The sequence below is a fragment of the Phocoena phocoena genome, chromosome 10 (assembly GCF_963924675.1).
Source record: "Phocoena phocoena chromosome 10, mPhoPho1.1, whole genome shotgun sequence".
Taxonomy (NCBI): Eukaryota; Metazoa; Chordata; class Mammalia; order Artiodactyla; family Phocoenidae; genus Phocoena; species Phocoena phocoena.
In genome coordinates, this window is record NC_089228.1 from 66,604,310 (window position 1) to 66,624,146 (window position 19,837).

Sequence of the window (19,837 nt, forward strand, 5' to 3'; positions counted from 1 at the left end):
ATGAAGCCTATTGGCTTCCTGATACTTACGCAGGCCCTTTTGTTTTGAACAGCCCCAGTTTTTGTTTTTGGCCACACCGCGCAGCATGCGGGATCTTAGTTTCCCGACCGGGATCGGATGGAACTTGCGCCCCCTGCAGTGGAAGCACTGAGTCTTAACCACTGGACCACCAGGGAAGTCCCAGCCCTGGTTTTAAAATTTCCCATAATCTTCAGAGAGGGGTGGGGAAGAGAGAAGCTGACGTCCAAATTAACATCGGAGTTTGTGCCAAATACTAACTGCAAAGACCTTGAGTGTCAAGTGGAATGAGGGTAGCTGCCTGCTGGGAAACAGCAAGAAACAGAACACCACCGAGGAGGGTGGAGGGCAGAGAAGAGTGGGTGCAACCAGGGGCTTTGGGGTTTACAGAGGGATCTTGTTACTGGAGATTCCAGCCTGCCTAGCTCTGGGTCGCTACTCTGATGCCCTTAGGTTGTTCTTTTTTGGCACCACATCTCACACACTCACACACACACACACTCACACACACACACACACACACACACACGCGCGCCCAGTGATCCTGGCCCCATCACACCTCATAACCCAGCTCAAAGTCTGATAATCTCCACCCCACTTGGATCGTGTTGTCATCAACTTCCCTCTGAGCCTCATGAGCTGCCTTCATTCTTTCCTATATTTTATTGCTTCATTATGTCCTGTAGTATTTTTCTCCCCAAAGATTATAAGCTCCTTCATGGCAGGGACAGTGTTATTTATTTACTTACTTAATATCATCTGTTTTGAGAAGGAAGAATAAGATAGGGCACTTGGATTTTGGAAGCCACATAGACTTGGGTCTGGATCCTGGTTCCAGCACTTAGCTGTCTCAACTTTTTGGAGCCAGTTTCCCCACCTGTAAAAGGTGCTAGAGATACTTACCTTGCGGAATGAGAGGCAAAGATTACAGAGACTACAAAAGTGCTCGTTGCAAAGTGAGCAGACAATAGCTTGTCTTCCTTACCTGCGCCGTGGGAGCTTTCCTTGAATTGGGGGACAGGGTTCCTTAACTTCCGCCCCCACCACTAAGACATTTCTAAGCGAGTAAAAGGACACTATTAACACTTACACCAGTTCCACGGACGTAACCCGGAATGCATGGCCACCCTACACTAACTCACAATAACCGGTGAGTGCAGGGTTCGGATCCAGCGCCGCCAGAACCCAGTGCCTAAGCATGGCGCCAAACATAGTTCAAGCTGAATGAACGTCTGTCGAATGAACGAGTGAACGGAACCCGTCCTGCCCTTAGCTTCTTGGTGCATCAGCGAGTGAAGAAGCAAAGATTGACAAGGCCGCCCACGCCGCCTCCCCACCCGTACGCCTGTCACAAAGTCTCTAGCAGCCTCCTTTCGCTAAGGTCTCGCCTTCTCCAGCCCGCGTTCCCGCCCCTGGTTGCCTTGGAAACAGTGACGTATACGTGAGGGGTGTGACCTCTCTCCATCCTCTCGCGGAGACCCGGGCCCCTTCTTATCCCAACCCGGGGGGAGAATGAGGTTGGGGTCCTCGACCCTGCTGATCCACTCCGGGCCTGGAACTAACCCTGTCCATCTGGTCCCCCTCTCGGGCGCGGGACTCGCCGGATTGCGGGCACCCAATCCCCAGCCCACCCGGCACCGGTGAGCTGGCGGGGTCCGGAGAACGCCGGCTTCAGTTCCTGGGATCACTCTTCACCCCTTCACCCCCGACAGGCCAGTGGATCCGGAGAACCGAGGCCCAGCGCTCAGCCTAGGCCCGCTTCTTCCCGGGCAGCCCTCGGGCGTGCTCCGTGTCCTGGGGGTGGGCGGGAAGGGTGGGACCCCAGGGCGCGCCGAGCCCCGCGGAGCGCGGGAGAGAAGGAGTTAAACAAGGTGCAGGCGCCGGGCGCGGCGGGAGTGGGGGATGGGAGCGAAGGGAAAGTGAGAGCGGGGGCGGGGGCGGGGGGGACCGGAGCGAAAGAACATCCTGTGCCCGCCGCCGGATGCGCCGGGGGTGGGGGGGGGAGGTGCGGGGGACGGGGGGCGGGGAGTAGTCCGGGGAGGGAAGGCAAGATGGGGGGAGGCTCGGGGCGGGGAAAGGCGCGGCCTCCGCCCCACACTCGGAAATCCTTTTGTGAGGGCGCCGCCCCCTCCGCTCCGCGGGTTTTCCGCGTTTCTTCCAGTCCCCACTCCTTCGCTGGAGTCACGAGCTACCGAGAGGCCCCCCCCCCCAGTCTGGTCCTGGGCCGGGGTAAGCACGAGTTGGGGAGGGCACGGTCCCGGAGAGCGTGGGATCCCTGTCAGGGCACGGGCTGTCCCCCAGACTTTCATCTCTCGGCTTTCTGGCTTTCTGCTGGGGCAGCTTGCACGTGCTGCGCTTCCGCCGTTCACCGAGAGTCACAACGTACATTCTCTCATTCAGTTCTGACAGCGCCCTTCCGTGTAGTAGGCAGGTTTTCCGGAGGAGTAAACTGAGACTCAGATCATGGAACTTGCCCAAACCCAAGCTCGTCGGACTCTAACGGGCTTTTCATTCGAGAGTAGGCTAATTTACCCTTAGCTTCTCCTGTGCATGCAAGCGCCGGGCCCCTCGGGGGTCCCCCTCCTTAACGGCCTGCTTGCACAGTAGGTCCCCAATAGAGTGTTAGGCTCCTCTAATTAACTAGGCTGAAACACCCATTACCAGAGTCCTGATAGAATAAGCAGGTAGTCTGAGGGTTTTACAGGTGGGAGGATGGTTTGTAGGAACAAAGTAGCTCAGGGGAACGGGCTGGATCCCCGTAGCGCTCCTGGTTTAGGAATTTGGTGGGGGAGGGGGGTTCAAAGAGGGCTCCAGAGTTGTTCAAGGCAAATAAATGGGTTACAGGAGTTGAGATTGATTAGCTTGAAGACGACCAGAGTGGGAGGGTTAGAGGGTGAATGGAAGGGGCTGAATAATGTGCCTTTCAGGCCTCACAGAGGCCCACCATCTGTGTGCTCACTGCCTTGCCATGCCCAACGTTTTTGTCCAGGTGAAGCCTGCTTATAATAGTAATTATCGTCACGTTTGGTGAGCTCTGTGTGATGGGCACTGTTCCAAGTACTAAATCCTCTCAAACCCAAGAAGTAGGTATTATTATTCCCATTTTACAGGTGGGGAAAATGAGGCACAAAAAGATTACAAAGCTAGGTCAGTAGCTGAGCTGGTTTTGAACCCTGGCAGTCTGGGTTGAGCCCACACTCTCACTCACTAAATAAACTGCACCTAACATGATGGGAACATCAGCCTTAAAGGCAGAAAAGCTGGTGCAGATGGCAGAGAGGTGTGTACTAGGGCAGCCCATGTCCTTTTGCCTTGGTGGGGGCAGGTAAGAAACTTAGGGTTGGCTGTGTGTATATGGAATCTGACTTCTCTCGAGCCAATATTCCAAATTTTTGAATATGACAAAAAAAGAAAAACAAAATCCAAGTTCTCACAAAGAGCTGCAGCCTTCATTTATGCTCCCTAAGAACATTCACTGTCATCTGTTGTCACCATCATTTCACAAAAACAAATACATTTTAATTCTCCTCAAAAGAAAACAGACATCATCTGAATCAAAAGCGGATACTCCCGGGAGCTTCCCTGGTGGGGTGCAGTGGTTAAGAATCCGCCTGCCATTGCAGGGGACACGGGTTCGAGCCCTGGGTCGGGAAGATCCCATATGCCACGGAGCAACTAAGCCCGTGGGCATGACTACTGAGCCTGCGCTCTAGAGCCCGCGAGCCACAACTACTGAAGCCTGCGTGCCTAGAGCCTGTGCTCTGCAATAAGAAGCAATAAGAAGCCACCGCAATGGGAAGCCCACGCACCACAATGAAGAGTAGCCCCCAGTCACCTCAACTAGAGAAGCCCGCGACCCTGCACAGCCAAAAATAAATAAATAAGTTTAAAACAAAAACCAAAAGCAGTTACTCCCAAGAAAGGACAGTCCTTGACTTTCCACCAATGAATACACATTCCTCTTTTTTTAAAATCGTGTTGTGGACTAGCAAAAATGTCACACTGGGGATGCGTCTGCTTCTAATGCATCCAAAACATTTGAGGGCAGAACCCAAAGGAATGGGCTTAGGTATATATAGCAGGAGGGAGTTAGGTTAGAGCCAAGAAAGAACTCTCCTTCTTTGGAGATCTTCAAAGAGCAGGTGAGTACTTCATTTGCTTAGAATGTGAGGGTTGCAGGATCAGCTACATGGACTGGGGAGGCCAGTAGCTCTGGGTTCCGCCTCAGAAAAGGACCAATCCTCAGATCTACCAGGGGAGCTGGAACCTAAAACAGTCCCTTCAGGCAGCCGTTTCCTGCCTGGAGTTCATGGAGCTTGATAGGTGGTCCCATGGTAGTGGGAGGGGGGGCCTCCAGGGGCCTCTGTCACCCTTCACTACAGGGAGTCCATGTAGTCACCCAATGTTGGGCTGCACCCTGCAGGTCTGTAAGCCTTATAGTTGCCCAGACTTAGCCTGAAGAAAGAGCCCGGAACAGCAACAGAGACATTCACGGTGCTGAGTTCATGCCGGCGAGGCGGTATAAGAACAGCCCACAGGGTTAATATAATGGTGCCTTTCTCCAGTGGGAGCCTGGATTAATTACCTTAGTAGTCTTAGTTGGGGCCGGGTATAAACCAGGTGAAATCTGTAAATCCCTTTCCAATCCTATTCCCCATGGGACAGCAAACCCAAACCACCGGAGACTTACCTGCCAGTCCCAGGACCATTTGAGAGTGTGTTCCTCTGGGGGTAGATCCTGTAGTGAAGGTAGCGAAGGCAAAAGTGAGTTACTGTCCTGAGAGATAGTTGGCAGCGGTCTTTCGGTGGTCAACAGTTGAACTTGGATTGTATTGACTAGTTGCCTCTGGGTTAACATGGCCCTGGGATGATTGCTCCTGGGGTGTTCAGCTACAGTTCATAGAGCTTGAGTGAACCTCTGGTCCACCTGTTGAGAGAGCGGGTTTTCGTCTCAATTGTTAAGTAATCCTTTCATCCTTTCCATTAGCCCGGCAGCAGTGGGGTCCTAAGGCAGGTGGAAATGCCAGTGTGTGTCACTTTTAGCCGCCCATTCCTGAACTTCATGACTGGTAAAGTGGATTCCTTTGTCACTATTGATGTCCGTGGGGTCCTGTATATCACACACAGCTGTACTAGACCCCAAATAGTGTTTTTTTGCATCGCTAGATGACTCGGGTAGGCCTTTTGTAATGCCTTCCACCTGTTGTAAGCTGCATATAGCTGCTGTTCCATCATGCTGTATATCATTGCTCTGCCCGCTTCCATAGCAGGGGTCAGAAGCCCAAGGGTACTCTTATTTTGTTGTAGCACAGGCCCCAACCAAACTTTTCCAGGTAACTGGCCATGTCCAATTCACAAGACTGTCCCTGAATTAATATCCTCTAAAGCCTGTGTCTAATTGTTTAGGGGTAAGAGGCTGGGGGTACGCTTGTCTTTTGTAGATAATCCAGGTCCTTGCGTTTGGTCTGTATTCACCAGCCATCCCCGTGCAGTCAGATGAGCCACCAGCGTAGGGATGCTACTTTTAAACTGGAAAGAGGCTCTGAAGTTAACAGAGTAGAAGAGAATCAATATAATGGAAGAGAAAGACACCTCTCATGGTAGTCAGCTGCCACAGGGCCCCACAGGCTAGTGGACGGCCACCTCAGGATGACCCCTGCAACCTTCCATTCCCTGTCCTTACTTCGCGACATCTCGGTAGCTTCTTCGGCCTCCTGGCTGGCTCCCCAGTCGTTGGGCTGCACTGTGTAGTTCTGAAAGCCTTGTAGTTGCCCAGCCTCAAGATTGAAGAGTCTGGAGACAGCAACGAAGACATCAGTGGTTTATTGGACAGGGGTGTCTTAAGCAAAAGGTTAAGACCCACCAATCATGGCAACACCCCACCGATTATGGCAGGCAGGCAGACCATGGCAGCAATCTTTGCTACTCGGGGAGAGGAGACTACTATTTATAGGGAGAATTGACGTCAGGTTGGCTTACCAGTTACCAGGGAAACCAGCTGGGGCACATCCGTCACAGCCCCCCAGATTAATGACTATCACGAGGGCAGATGTTTCCCTTTAATAAATTAGCAGGTAGAGCAGGGATTAGATCAGTCACTAGCTGGGGCAGGGGGCAAACATGTTCACGTGAGTAGGGCACAGGTGGAACGGACTGGTCGAGCAGAGGATGTACAAAGAGCAAGAGAACAGCCATCTTGAATGGCCTGACCATACATCCACCTTGGGACTGTGTAGAGTGCCAGGAATGACCCTTGAGGAGGGCCGGGGATGGGAGGGAAGAAAGGAAGAGAATGGCCCCCTGGGAGTGTTGCCTGCAGCCTAGGGTGACACGGACGAAGGCTCTGAGTGGACAGACCTGGCTGGCTGCAGCATCCTTGGGGATGCCGTTTCCCTATTTCCCCACCTCCTGCAAACCCAGGTGCAGTCCAGGGCTCAGAGCCGTCCAACAGGAGCTCAAGACCAGGCAGCTGAAGCCCTGTTCTGGTACATCTCCACTCAGTGCTGGCTCTAGGTCTGAGCCTGGCTTGGGTTCTTCCCTGTTCTGTACCGGAAGGTGAGACCAGAGGGTGTGGGGACACTGTGGGTAGGGGAAGGAGAAGAAGGGAAGGGTCTGGTCTCACCTGCTCCATCCTAGTGGTGGAGGTGGTGGAGACTGAGGCCTCCAAAGTTGCGTTCTCATCCTCCAAGGTGGTGGCATTTTCTGACTCCAGAGGAGGCCTCAAAGCCCATCCCACCCTGTGTGTATGTTGTGGGGCATAGGGTGTGATACTCCCAGATTTAGGCCTCCATGGTTTAATGGCACAGACCTACCCCAGGTTTAACCCTGGAGATTTAGAATGCTAAACCTGGATCCCCTCAGGTTACAAATACAGAAACTGAGACCAAGGCAAGGGCAGTCCCCTTCTCCTCCAGAGTCACACTGGTTAAATGGGCCTGGAGCCCCCGTATCCAGATTCTCTGACGTGTTCTCTCCTCAAGTCCTCAAAGAATGACAGAAGTCATACTTGAGCATCTACTAAGTGCAGGACTCTGTGCTGGATGTTGGAGATGCAGTTGGAGACAACTGCCCTCAGGAGCTTTTGGTCAACAGGTAAATATACACAGAGAGGAACAAGCAGATGCTGGAACATGATGGATTAGCCTCGAGACTGCAGAGCTTTGTAAGGTACTTGCCTCCTCTTCGTCCTGTGATGGAAGTGGGGGGCCCTGCCTGCAGAAACACCCCAAGGCTCGGAAGTGGATCTGTGGTGAAGAGATCAAAGATGGGGGGACCAGGGAAGTGAGGGAACAGGGCTGCCAGTGGGCACACCCCAACGCCCCCCCAAAAACTTCTAAAGGCCCCCGTCCATAAATTGGGCCTCTGCTGCCATCTAATGGAAGAAAGGTAGCCTCTGGAGCAGCCTGCTGGGGCCCCACCAACCTGGCTCCCCTAAAAAAGAGGGATGTGAAGGACCTTCCTGCCCACAGACCTTTTATTCCTCTGGAGTCTTAAGCTTTGTTTCCTGCAGCCTCTGAAGCTCCCTGGCTGCCCCGTTTCCGACCACCACCCTCCATCCCACTGTTTCCCCAGTTTCCTTTGTTGCCCAGGTTCTGATTCTGGTGCCCTGGTTCCTGGCCCTGCTAGAGTTCTGGTTCCAGAAGGCCTTTGCTAGGTGCCTCGTGCATGTGCTGCATCCCCCAGCGCCTGGGGCAAATGGACATCTGCAAAGGTGTAGTGAGCCTGGCCACAGCCGCTGGGGCCATCTGCCTGCTCTACAAGGCCATCAGGGCGGGCATAAAATGTCAACCACCGCGCTGCTCTGCCTCACCCATCTGCGTCGCCCGTGAGTGTCCCCACCCTGGGGAGAGGGCTCGGCCCCGGGAGGTACCTACTCCCCAGGTCTCCCGTGTGGGAGGGCCCCAAGGGGGCTCCTCCACGTTCCTTTCTCCTTCCCCTTTCTCACCTCCATCTCCCTCAGAGCCACCCTAGAGATGCTAGCGCAGGCTCCCCAGGTAGTGGGTGGCACTCAAGTGCCTCCTCGGGAGTCACCTGGCAGGTTTCTAGATTCTACATTCACTCTGGCATCCAGGAGCCACTGCTTGGAAACTTTGCATCAGCAGTTCTCCCCAAGGGAAAATTGGGGGACCTACATTCTCAGAGCCTCCACTAGTCCCTATGACAACTTTGTGCAAAGTAGAGAAAGGAACCCCTTCTGCAAGACTTTGTATTGCCATCTGCTGGAATATCATTGCCATATACCAATTATGATGAAATACTACATATTACTGCCATATGCCAGGAAGTTGTTATAGTAAACACAAAATTTTTTTGTTGACGATATGAACAATACAGCCTTAGATGTGGCGCCCTTGTGCAATACACACCCTGCTCAACTGTACATGGTGGTCCTGCATATAGCAAGAAGTCTTTTCTTCAGAAAAGGCAAGGCAGCCTTGTCCCCAGGTCTCTCTCCCACGGCTTCCCAAACCCCGTCTTTCCTCACTTCTGAGTCCACAGCCTGAACTGGGCTGGGGTGGCTGTCTAGGCCTGGCAGTCGAGCGAGAGCAGCACGGGCGCGACTCAGGTGAGCTCCGGAGGCTCCTCAACTCTTTGGAGTGCAAACAGGATGAGTACGCCAAGAGCATGGTCCTGCACAGTATCACGCGCTGTGTGTACTTGCTGGAGTCCGAGGTGAGGGAAGGGAAGCAGGAGGTCCTTCCCAGCCAGCCTGGCCCCTGCGGGCTACATCTGTCCCCCTTCCCCCTTGAGTAGCCAGACTGTGTCCTCGGACCTCTCTCTGGTTGATGGTGGGAGGGGTTGTGTTGAGGGGTTTTGGTGACATGGGGGGGTAGGGGGACCAGGACACCCGCTTCTCGCGCCTCTTCTGTCTCTCCTGGCACACTCTAGGCCTCTGCATGTACTAATGATGACATCACGTTGGTGGGCTCCATGCTGGATGACAAGGACAACAGTGTCAAAATCCAAGCTCTGAACACACTTAAAGCTTTCTCTGGCATCAGAAAATTCAGGCTGAAAATCCAGGTGAGCCCAGCAACAAGTATGGGGCAGAGCACATAGATGTCCATAAGCCATGGGCCGTTTAGTGGGCATAGGATGAATGGTCATGTTCCAGAAGTTTGTTTGGGTCTGAGTTTGTAACCCAGAAATATGTTTTTCCTTGGAAGTAGGTGGGAAAATGGTGATCAGATTCCCAGTAGGGTCATAAATGTCTGAATCTCGGGATAAAACTGTGCTAGGTCCCTAGGAGTATCTCTGAACCCCAAACAGCAGAAATTCCCCAAGTTCTTTCTGACAACAGCCAACTCTCTTGACGGCAACTGGGTGTCCTACAATTCAATTCCGACACTATCTACCTGGAGTTAGTACAGACCCCACAGCTTAGGGCTGAGTCCTGTAAGACTGCCCCCCACTTCTGATTGACCAGCTGTAGATCTGGAGGTTCCCATGCCCCCTCTCCTCAGGCTTGATAATTCACTAGAACGAGTCACAGAACTCGGGCAAATGCTTTACTTACACTTACCAGTTTATTATAAAAGATATAACTGAGGAGCAGCCAAATGGAAGAGGTGCATAGGGCAGAGTATGGGGGAAGGGCTTCCATGACTTCTCCAGGTGTGTCACCCTCCTAGCACCTCGATGTGTTCACCAACCCGGAAGTTCTCCAAACCCTGTCCTGTAGGGGTATTTATGGAGGTTTTGTTATGTAGGCATAATTGATTAATCATTGGCCATTGGTGATTGAACTCAATCTCTGGTTCCACTCTTCTCTGCAGAGGTCAGGTATGGGGCTGAAAGTTGCCTCGAGTTGCCTCATTTGCATAAACTCAGGGATCATGGGAAGGAGCTCATTATGAATAACAAAAACCACTCCTATCAGGAAATTGCAAGGATTTTAGGAACCCTGTGCGTGGAATCAGGGACAAAGACCAGATATAGTATCATACCACACCACCACGCTGTGTTGGTCTGAGGCTGGTGGCTGGGCCACTGATGTCTTCACTACCACCACGCAGAGAAAATATAAGCCACCAAATGTCAGTTCCCCCAGCTTCCTGCTACTAGTCCTCCAGGCTTACCTGTTACTCATCCATTCCTGCTTTCCTGCTGGTGCCATGAAAAAATGGCTTTCTTCCTGTCTGTGTTCAATGTTAGTCTCAGTCCTGGATCCCATCCGCTTCCCTGAGGACCTCTCTCCTTGATTAAACTCTGTCCGATATGGCCTCCCCCCGCTCCTTCCCAGTAGTGTTCAACAAGCTCTATTCCTTCCCATCTTAAAAGGCAAAACCAAAAAAACATCTTCCTTGACCTCCAAGTCTCTCTCTAGCAAATGATCTCTCTCCCAAAATAGTTTACTTAAAAATAAGTGGTGGCGCACTGGTGGTGCAGTGGTTGAGAGTCCACCTGCCGATGCAGGGGACACGGGTTCGTGCCCCAGTCCGGGAAGATCCCACATGCCACGGAGCGGTTAGGCCCGTGAGCCACGGCCGCTGAGCCTGTGCGTCCAGAGCCTGTGCTCCGCAACGGGAGAGGCCACAACAGTGACAGGCCCACGTACTGCAAAAAAAAAAAAAAAAAAAAAGTAAAATAGTCAAAACTTGCAAACATTTTATGCATGTATGGTAGAAAGAATAAGAATAAAACAAAACACACGTAACCAGAACCCAGGCTAAGAAATAGAACATGACCAGTTGGTTAGATGCCCCAGATGCCCCTCCTTAATCCCCGCCTCCTCCCCCACCAGAGGCAATCATTCCTATGTATTTTGTTCATCAATTTCTTGATTTTCTTTGTAGTTTTACCATATACACATGTGTCATCATTTTCTAGCAGGGCACGGCAGACAAAGATAGGTAAACATAGTTAGAATGTTTTTAAGCTTCATGGATCTGGAAGTATGCAGTTTGTATTCTGCGGTTTGCCTTTTCCCTCCAACATGGAAAGATTCGTCCTTATTGATGTGAACTGGTCTGTTTCCTTCTTTTGCACTGCTCTGTAGTGTTCTAGTTCATGAATACCCTGCAATCTTATTCATCCAGCTGCCCATGAGTAGGCATTTGAGTTGTTTGCACATTGTACCATGAGCATTCTTTACACTTCTCCCTCGTGGACATGTATGCAGGAGTGGGATGGTCGGGTGAAAGGTATGCCCAGCTTTTCAAGAAGGGCCGTATCAGTTTGCACCCTCCACCAGCCCCGCATGGGTGTTTCTGGTGCATCATTTCTTCCCCGACACTTGGTGTTTTCGCACTTTAAATTTTTTGCATCAAACTTTTTTGGGGAAAAAAAGGTCTCTAAGTCTCCACTTGCTGGCTGCCTCTACTTTATCCCTCAACCCTCTCAGTTGCCCTAAGGCTGTGATTCTCAAGCATATCAGAATTGCCTGGAAAGCTGGTTAACAAATGAAGATTTCAGGGTATTACCTCCAGAGGGTCCAGTTCAACAGGGAAGCTGTGTTTTTCACAAGCCCCCAGAAGATTCTGATGCACGTGGCCTGGGCACCACTGTTCCTTCTTTCCCAGGGTCTGTATCCTGAGGGGTGGGGGCAGGGAGGAGCAGGGTACTAATGGGAATGCTGTGCTCCCCCACTCCAGGCTTCTGGCATCCTTCTTACATGGCTCACAAAGGTACAGCTTGTAAGAGTATCTGCCTTTGGTAATAAGGCCCAAGCATCTTGCAGCTCAGAAGCCAAAATTCCTTTTTTCTTTCAACAGATGTATATTGAGCACGTACTTTGTGTCCAAGCACTATGCTAGGCACTGGAGACACAGCAGTGAACAGAGTGGGAAAGATCCCTGCCCAGTGGAGCTTATATTGCCTGCAAGGCAGGCAATACACAAATAAGTGAAATATATGGTTTCACGGGGCAAGCGCTATGCAGAAAAATCAAGAAGGGTGGTAAGGAAGACTGGCATGGGGGTGGTGTTGCAAGGGGATGCTGTTGCAATTTCAAAGGAGAAAATCCTTGGGACCTAGGGCTTGATAAAGAGGTCATAGAAATGACACCAAAAGTACAATCTATAAAAGAAAAAAATTGATAAATTGGACTTTATCAAATTAAAAAAAACATTTGCTTTGTGAAAGACCCTGTTAAGAAGATGAAAAGACAAACTGCAGATTGGAAGAAAATATTTGCAAACCACATTATCTGACAAAGGACTCATATCTAGATTATGTAAAGAACTCCCCAAACTCAACGTCAAAAACAATAATAATCCATTTAGAAAATGGGCACAAGACATGGAGATACTTCACTGAAGAGGATATACGAATTGCAAATAAGCACATAAAAAATGTTTAACATTTAACTAGCCATTAGGGGAATGCGAATTAGTACCACAATGAGATATTACTATACACCTATTAGATGATTTAAACTCCAAATTAGTGACAATACCAAATGCTGGTGAAGATGTAGAGAAACTGGATCTCGCGTATGTTGCTGGTGGGAATGTAAAATGATAGAGCAGCCGCTCTGCAAAATAGTTTGGCAGTTTCTTTAACGAACTCTTTTCCCATACAAACCAGCAATTGCACTCTTGGGCATTTATCCTGGAGAAATAAAAACCTACATCTGCCAAAAAACCTGTTCACAGTTGTTCGTAGCAGCTTTGTTTGTAATGGTCAAAAACTGGAAACCAAAATGTCTCTCAGGAGATAAATGATTAAACAAACTGTGGTAGCCCATACCATGGAACATTACTCAGTAATAAAAAGGAATGAACTATCGATACACATGACCACTTGGATGGATCTCAAGGGCATTATACTGAGTGAAAAAATCAATTTCAGAAGGTTACAAAATGTGATTCCATTTTATATAACATTCTCAAAAATGACAAAATTAGGGCTTCCCTGGTGGCGCAGTGGTTGAGAGTCCGCCTGCCGATGCAGGGGACACGGGTTCATGCCCCGGTCTGGGAAGTTCCCACATGCCGTGGAGCGGCTGGGCCCGTGAGCCATGGCCGCTGAGCCCGCGCGTCCGGAGCCTGTGCTCCGCAACGGGAGAGGCTGCAACAGTGAGAGGCCCGCGTACCGCAAAAAAAAAAAAAAAAAAAAAGGACAAAATTAGAGAGATGGAAAACAGATTAGTGGTTGCCGCTGGTTAGGGCTGGTTTTGATGGGCGGGGCTAAGTGTGACTAATAAGGGACCCACAAGGGAGATCTATGGTGATTCTGATGGAATAATCTATTAATTGCAGTGGTGGTTACATGAAGCTACATATGTCATAAAATGACATGGAACTATACATACACATTGTGCTAAAACCATTTTCCTGGTTTTGAAAATATACAGTAATTAAGATGTAGCTATTGAGAGAAACTGGGTAGAGGGCACATGGGACCTCTCTGTACTGTTCTTGCAACTTCCCATGAATTTATAATTATTTGAAAATAAAAAGTTTAAAAACAAAAAGTGTGCATATTGACAGTGCTATGGGGGAAGAATAGAGGTGGGGATAAGGGAGGCAGGGATGGGAGTGGTGCTGCCATCTTAAAGGAGCGGGTGGTTAGGGAAGACCTCCCTGAGAAGGTGACATTAAAGCAAAGTCTTGAAGGAAGTAAGAGTGAGCTGTGAATAGCTGAGGAGGGAGAGCATTCTAAGCAGAGGGAACACCACGTGCAAAGACCTAAGATAGGTGTGTACCTGGCATGTTCAGGGAATAGCTAAGGCCATTGTGATGGAAACCATGGGAGCAAAGGAGAGAATAGGAGATGAGGCCAAAGAAATAATGGGGGGAGAGGGACAGATCATGTCAGACCTTGTAAGCCACTGTAAGGACTTTAGCTCCTACCCTGAATGAACTAGGGACTCGAGCAGTCCAGCCTGTCTGCTGTTCTGAGAATACATGCAGGGGACAAGGATGGAAGCAGGGAGAAGGAGGCTATCGCAGAAGCCCGGGGGAGAGGTGATGGTGGCTTGGAACACGGTGGTAGAGGGGGATGGTGAGAAGTGTCTTGATTGTTGGTAGATTTTGAAGGTGGAGCCAACAGGATTTTCTGAAAGATTGGAAAAGGGTGTGAGGGAAAGAAGAGTCAAGGAAGAACATAGATTTTTGGTCTGAGTAATTGGAAGGCAGGTGTAACCAACAGCTGAGATAGGAAGGGTAGTGGAAGGAGCAGGTCTGGGAGTGGGAATGTGTTGACTCAGAGGTTTAGTAAGATTCTCAGAAGTGGAACTGGCACTTGCATATATGAGTCTGGAGTTTAGGGAGAGGTCTGGGCTGGAGATAGAAACTTGAAAGTCATCAGCATATGGATAATTTTTAACACTGAGTCTGTGAACCTTTAACACTGTATCACTAAGGGAGCGATGAAGACAGAGGAGGCGGTTGGGCAGAAGAACTGGGAAAGAAACGTGACGGAGAAGCCAAGTGAAGAAAGAGTTTCAAGGGGGTGAGGGGTCAACTAGGTCAAATAACGTTGAGAGTTAAAGTGGGGAACTGTGTGTGGGGTTGGCTCAGTTTTTGTGGGCGGGGGCAGTGAAGAGTGAAGGCAGAGGCAGGGCTAATGTTGAGGATTATCGTATAAAAGTAGAAAACCCTTCTCCTCTCCCCCCTCCCTAGGAACACTCCATCAAGGTGCTGGAACTGATCTCCACCATCTGGGACTCGCAGCTGCACATTGCAGGCCTCAGACTCCTCAACAACCTCCCACTGCCTGACTTTGCACATCCACAGCTGCGACGGGTGATGCCTGCCTTGATGGAGATCCTGCAGTCAGACTACACCCTGGCACAGGTGCCTGAGGACCAGAGCCCAGGCCCTGCCCTCCTGACCAGCCCTGGCACAGCACCTAGAGGGAGGAGCTGAGATTTGTGTCTTCCCTGCTCAGGCCCACCTGTCTTCTCATTCTTTACCCTTTCCTTTATTCAGGTGCAAGCCGCGCGATTGCTGAGCAACCTGGCGCAGAAGAACGACCTTCTCTATGATATTCTCAACTGCCAGGTGAGAAAAGAACTGAAAGACGGGCTAATGGATGTGAACTCAGATACTGTGAAAGGAAGAATCGTGGATTCTTCAGACAGACTTAGCCCTCACAAAATCATCTTGTTCCTCTTTCTGCCTCTGCACTAGATACATTGCAAAGCACCCCCTCTTCTGTCCTCCCAATACAATCAGATTTTCCTTTGAGGGACTTTCTGCACTCTGAGCGTCAGGAACACAGGTGACAGAAGTTAATGTAGGTATTTTAACATTAGGGGAAAATTACTTATAACAAAAATAATTATTAGGAATAGACAGGGTCACTACATAATAATAGTTCAGAAGGATAAAGCAACTCTAAACTTATATGAACTTAGCAACAATCTCAAAATATGTATATGGCAAAACTCGATAGAATTATAAGGAAATCGTTTTTTCTTTTTTCAGTTTTATTGAGGTATAATTGACAGGTAAATTTGTAAGATATTTAAAGCATATGTAGCAAATCAACTATACCCCAATAAAAACTAAATATATATATATATATATAAAACTTAATTATACTAAGAAAAAAGTGTATGTTGTGGTGACTTGGTATACGTTGTGAAAAGATTCCCACCATCTAGTTAATTAACACATCCGTCACCTCACATTTTGTTTGTTTTTGGTGAGAACATTTAAATTCTACTCTCTTAGCAAATTTCAATTATATAATAGTGTTATCAACAGTACTCACCATGTTTGCATTAGACCCTTGGATCTTATTCATCTTTTAGCTGAAAGTATGTACCCTTTTACCAACCTCTCCCTATTTCCCCCACACCTCACCCCAACCCCTGGCAACCACTTTTCTACTGTTTCTGTGAGTTTGACTTAAAACTTCCACATTTAAGTGATACCATGCGGTATTTGTATTTCTCTTTCTGGCTTATCTCACTTAGCATAATGTCCTCTGGGTCCATCCATATTGTCACAAATGGCAGCATTTCATTCCTACAGCTGAATAACTGGAAAGAAAAATGGACATACCTATCACCACAGTGGAAGATTTGGAAGATTTTAACTCTTCTTTCAGAAATTAATACATAGATACCTAAACCTAGTAAGGTTCTACTTGCTGCAAATAACACAAATAAGCTTGAGCCATTAGACATATCCAGAACACTCTACAATTAGTAAATGTACATTCTGCTCAAGTACATAAAATATTTACAAAAAGTAACCACATGCTAAGCTTTAAAAGTTTATCTCAACAAATTTCCCTGAATCAATATTATCATATCACTCATGTTTTATGACCACAATGAAATTATGTTAAAGAATGATAATGCAAACTAAAAACTTCCTATACAGTTGGATCTGAAACTTAGGTATATTGGGGAGTTGAGGCAATAGGAGGATGGAGGAACTTGAGAATTTACCTTGGACTTCATTCCTCTCTCCATCCCACTCACAGGTACACTCCAACTTCCTGAACCTGTTCCAGTCCACACAGCCTGGGAGTCTGCTGCTTGAAGTACTGGTGTTTGCAGAGCGGCTGAGTGAGGGCCGGAGTTCACCCCACTACCGTGCTGTGAAGTGGCATTACAATGAACAGTCTGTGCACGAAGCTGTCTTTGGGGATGACTCACGACTGGCAGACCGGCTGCTTGCCCTGGTCATCCACCCCGAGGAGGATGTTCAGATCCAGGCCTGCAAAGTCATAGTCAGCCTGCAGTGCCCCCAGGATGTGGGAGTCTGGCCCTCCTGCCCGCCCAGTCATTCCTGCTTTAGTAATGCGGAATAAAATTATGGAGAGCCAATAAATGAGTATGGGAGAGAAGCTTGAGGGGCAGTGTCTGTCCAGGGCCTTCCAGGGTGGGTGTAGATTTCAGCCAGCATAACTTCCTGTCAAAGTGTGGGCCTGTCTCCCCAAATGCATTCCCTGTTTAGAGGACAGACTCCCTTCCTTTGCTGCTTTTATTTTATTTTGTTGAGTGATAATTTTTATTGGAGCATAGCTGATTTATAATTTTGTGTTAGTTTCTGCTGTACAGCAAAGTGAATCAGTTATACATATACCTGCTCTTTTTTAGATTCTATTTCCATATAGGTCATTACAGAATACTACGCTATACAGTAGGTTCTTTTAATTATCTATTTTATATATACTAGTGTGTATATATATGTCAATCCCAATCCCAATCCAATTTATCCCTCCCCCTCTCTTGCTGCTTTTAAATTTGAATGGGGAGCCAGTGCTTTCAGGGAGTTTCAGGGAGAAGGCAGGTTTGGGGACTAAGGCCAAAGATAATCAACAGGGGACAGTATATAGCACTGGATTACTCAAGATGGGCTAGGCTACGCCACAGTAACAATAACCTCCAAATCTTAGTAGATGACCAGAGTTATTTCTTTTTCATACTACATGCTCCTGGCAGGTCAGTTGGGGGTAGAGGGGCAGGAAAAATGACTTGCCCAAGGTCACATGACTGGTCTGGGGCGGAAGTAGGATTGGAACCTCCTAATTTTTACTGGGCTTTTTACTTTCATAGTCCTTGGCTCAAGCCCTGTGGGAGTGGACCATAGATTCTAAGCCAGAATCTGTGGCAGTTGAGAAAGACCTCAGTGCTTCCAGATTTTAGGGGCCAGTTTAGGACTGGACTACAAGGAAATCTGTCCCTACTGTATCCCTGACCCAGGACCCCATCACTTGAGTGGGTGGATGGTGGGTGGAGGGGTGTTGGTTAGGATGTGCTGATCAGAGAGCCAGTTCTTACTAAGGGATCCTGATCACTATTTCCCAGAGTTTGATTTGTCACCTCTGAGTGGACAGTCACTACTGGATCTGAATCATCAGCTCTCAGCTTTCTCCTGAGCTCAGGACTGGGGCTACTCCTTCCTGCTACTTGGATACAATGCAGTCACCCAATGGAACTTGTCAAAAGCCAACATCATCCTACCCACCCCTCCACAAGCTATCCATGTTCCCATGTCACCAGCAAGGTATGGGGAGTCACCTTAACTTCTCCTCCCTACCACATCCACCCAGTCCTCCGATTCCCACAGCTACACTATCCCCCATGGCAGGACTTTTGGGAAGTCATTCTCCTACTTCTGTTCTCCATCCTCTTCAGCCCTACATGCTAAAAAATAATCTTAGAACCCCACACTGGGACTTCCCTGGCTGTCCACTGGTTAAGACTCAGCACTTTGGGACTTCTCTGTTGGCGCAGTGGTTAATAATCCGCCTGCCAATGCAGGGGGCACAGTTTCGATCCCTGGTCTGGTAAGATCCCACATGCCATGGAGCAACTAAGCCCATGTACCACAACTACTGAGCCTGCACTCTGGAACCCACGAGCCACAACTACTGAGCCCACGTACCACAACTACTGAAGCCCACGCACCTAGAGCTTGTGTTCCACAATAAGAGAAGCCACTGCAATGAGAAGCCCGTGCACTGCAAAGAAGAGTAGCCCCCCGCTCGCCACAGCTAGAGAAAGCCTGTGCACAGCAAAGACCCAACGCAGCCATAAATAAATAAATAAATAAAAATTTAAAAAAAGACTCAGCACTTCCACTGCAGGGGTCGCGGATTTGATCCCTGGTCAGGAAACTAAGATCCTGCGTGCCTCACGGCACGGCCAAACAATTAAAAAAAAAAAAAAAGAACCCCACATTGCACCATCCCCAAAAATCTTCATAGTTTCCCCACTGCCAAAGTGAACTTTTCTCAGCCCCAAATCTAGGTCACACGATCTGACAAGTATAAGAGTAACTACATCAGGGCTTCCCTGGTGGTGCAGTGGTTGAGAGTCCTCCTGCCGATGCAGGGGACACAGGTTCGTGCCCCGGTCTGGGAAGATCCCACATGCCACGGAGTGGCTGGGCCCGTAAGCCATGGCCGCTGGGCCTGCACGTCCGGAGCCTGTGCTCTGCAACGGGAGAGGCCACAACAGTGAGAGGCCCGCGTACCGCAAAAAAATAAAAAAAATAAAAAAAAAATAACTACATCAAAAGCAAATAGGATTTTGTCCTGGAAGGTATGGTCACTGGAGCCCTTTTTTCACATAATAGCACCAAATGAATTCACTTTGCATTTAAGGCCCTTCACCATCTGTTCATCTTGCCGGCCGCTAACCTAGCAGTTCAACACTCTGCTCCAACCAAACTAGAGCAAACAAGTCACGGCTGTCCTAATCCTACCATGTTTGGTCTTGCCCCCGAGGTTTTGATACAAACTTCTCCCTGCCTTACAGGACCCTTCTTTCTCTTTTCCCCTGGGCTGTGCCCCCATGCCCTGCTGTGGTCTAGAGTTTTCTTCAACTATACCAGCTTTGGCACTTCCGGCAGCACTTCTCATCTGAGCCTCTCATTTGGCATTTAGCAAATGAAAGCTTGGGTTTTATAAACTTTGTTCTTTTTGCAGCAGGTCCTATCTGACTGCTAATAAAAGCCTTGAAGGAAGAGCCTGCTCTGGACAGGCACGTGATAACAATTGGCTGGTGATAATGAAAGGAGAGCCGGCAGTGGACAATGAGACGGGGAGGGGTATATTGGTTATTGGTGGCTGTGTAACAAATTCTGACAAAACTTAGTGTATCAGTCTGGGTCCAATCAAGAGAGAGAAACCACACAGTAATTTGAAGAGGGAGATTTAAAAATAATTTTTACTTCAATCCCGTTGTAAATAATAAAGAATTGGTTAGTAAGGAGTAAAGAGAACTCCAGCAGTTGAATAGCAGACATAGAAGCAGCTCTTCCTTACCCCCAGGACTGAGGCTGAAACAGAGCTCCCAGGGAAGAGATATCCACCCCCCACCTCAAGGCTGAAATCCAGACTTTGTTGAGGAGAACACTGCCTGTGGCTCGCTGTATGGCAGAAAAGTCACTGCAGCGTCATACCAGTG

General features: G+C 48.9%; 1 protein-coding gene across 1 annotated transcript; it reads left to right on the plus strand.

The window, feature by feature from the left end:
- The first annotated feature begins 7,683 nt into the window (after window positions 1–7,683).
- Window positions 7,684–16,731, plus strand: ARMC12 (armadillo repeat containing 12). Its single transcript, XM_065885951.1, has 6 exons — window positions 7,684–7,843; window positions 8,546–8,691; window positions 8,908–9,042; window positions 14,586–14,759; window positions 14,895–14,966; window positions 16,402–16,731. The coding sequence occupies exons 1-6, from the start codon at window positions 7,684–7,686 to the stop codon at window positions 16,729–16,731; spliced, it is 1,017 nt and encodes a 338-aa protein (XP_065742023.1).
- Window positions 16,732–19,837: the final 3,106 nt, after the last annotated feature.

Bases quoted from the DNA above. Each gene is read 5' to 3' on its own strand.
- ARMC12 (XM_065885951.1), top strand. From the start codon at position 7,684: ATGTGCTGCATCCCCCAGCGCCTGGGGCAAATGGACATCTGCAAAGGT. The intron at 8,692-8,907 runs GTGAGGGAAGGG...GGCACACTCTAG, and splicing joins TGTACTTGCTGGAGTCCGAG to GCCTCTGCATGTACTAATGA. The intron at 14,967-16,401 runs GTGAGAAAAGAA...TCCCACTCACAG, and splicing joins ATGATATTCTCAACTGCCAG to GTACACTCCAACTTCCTGAA.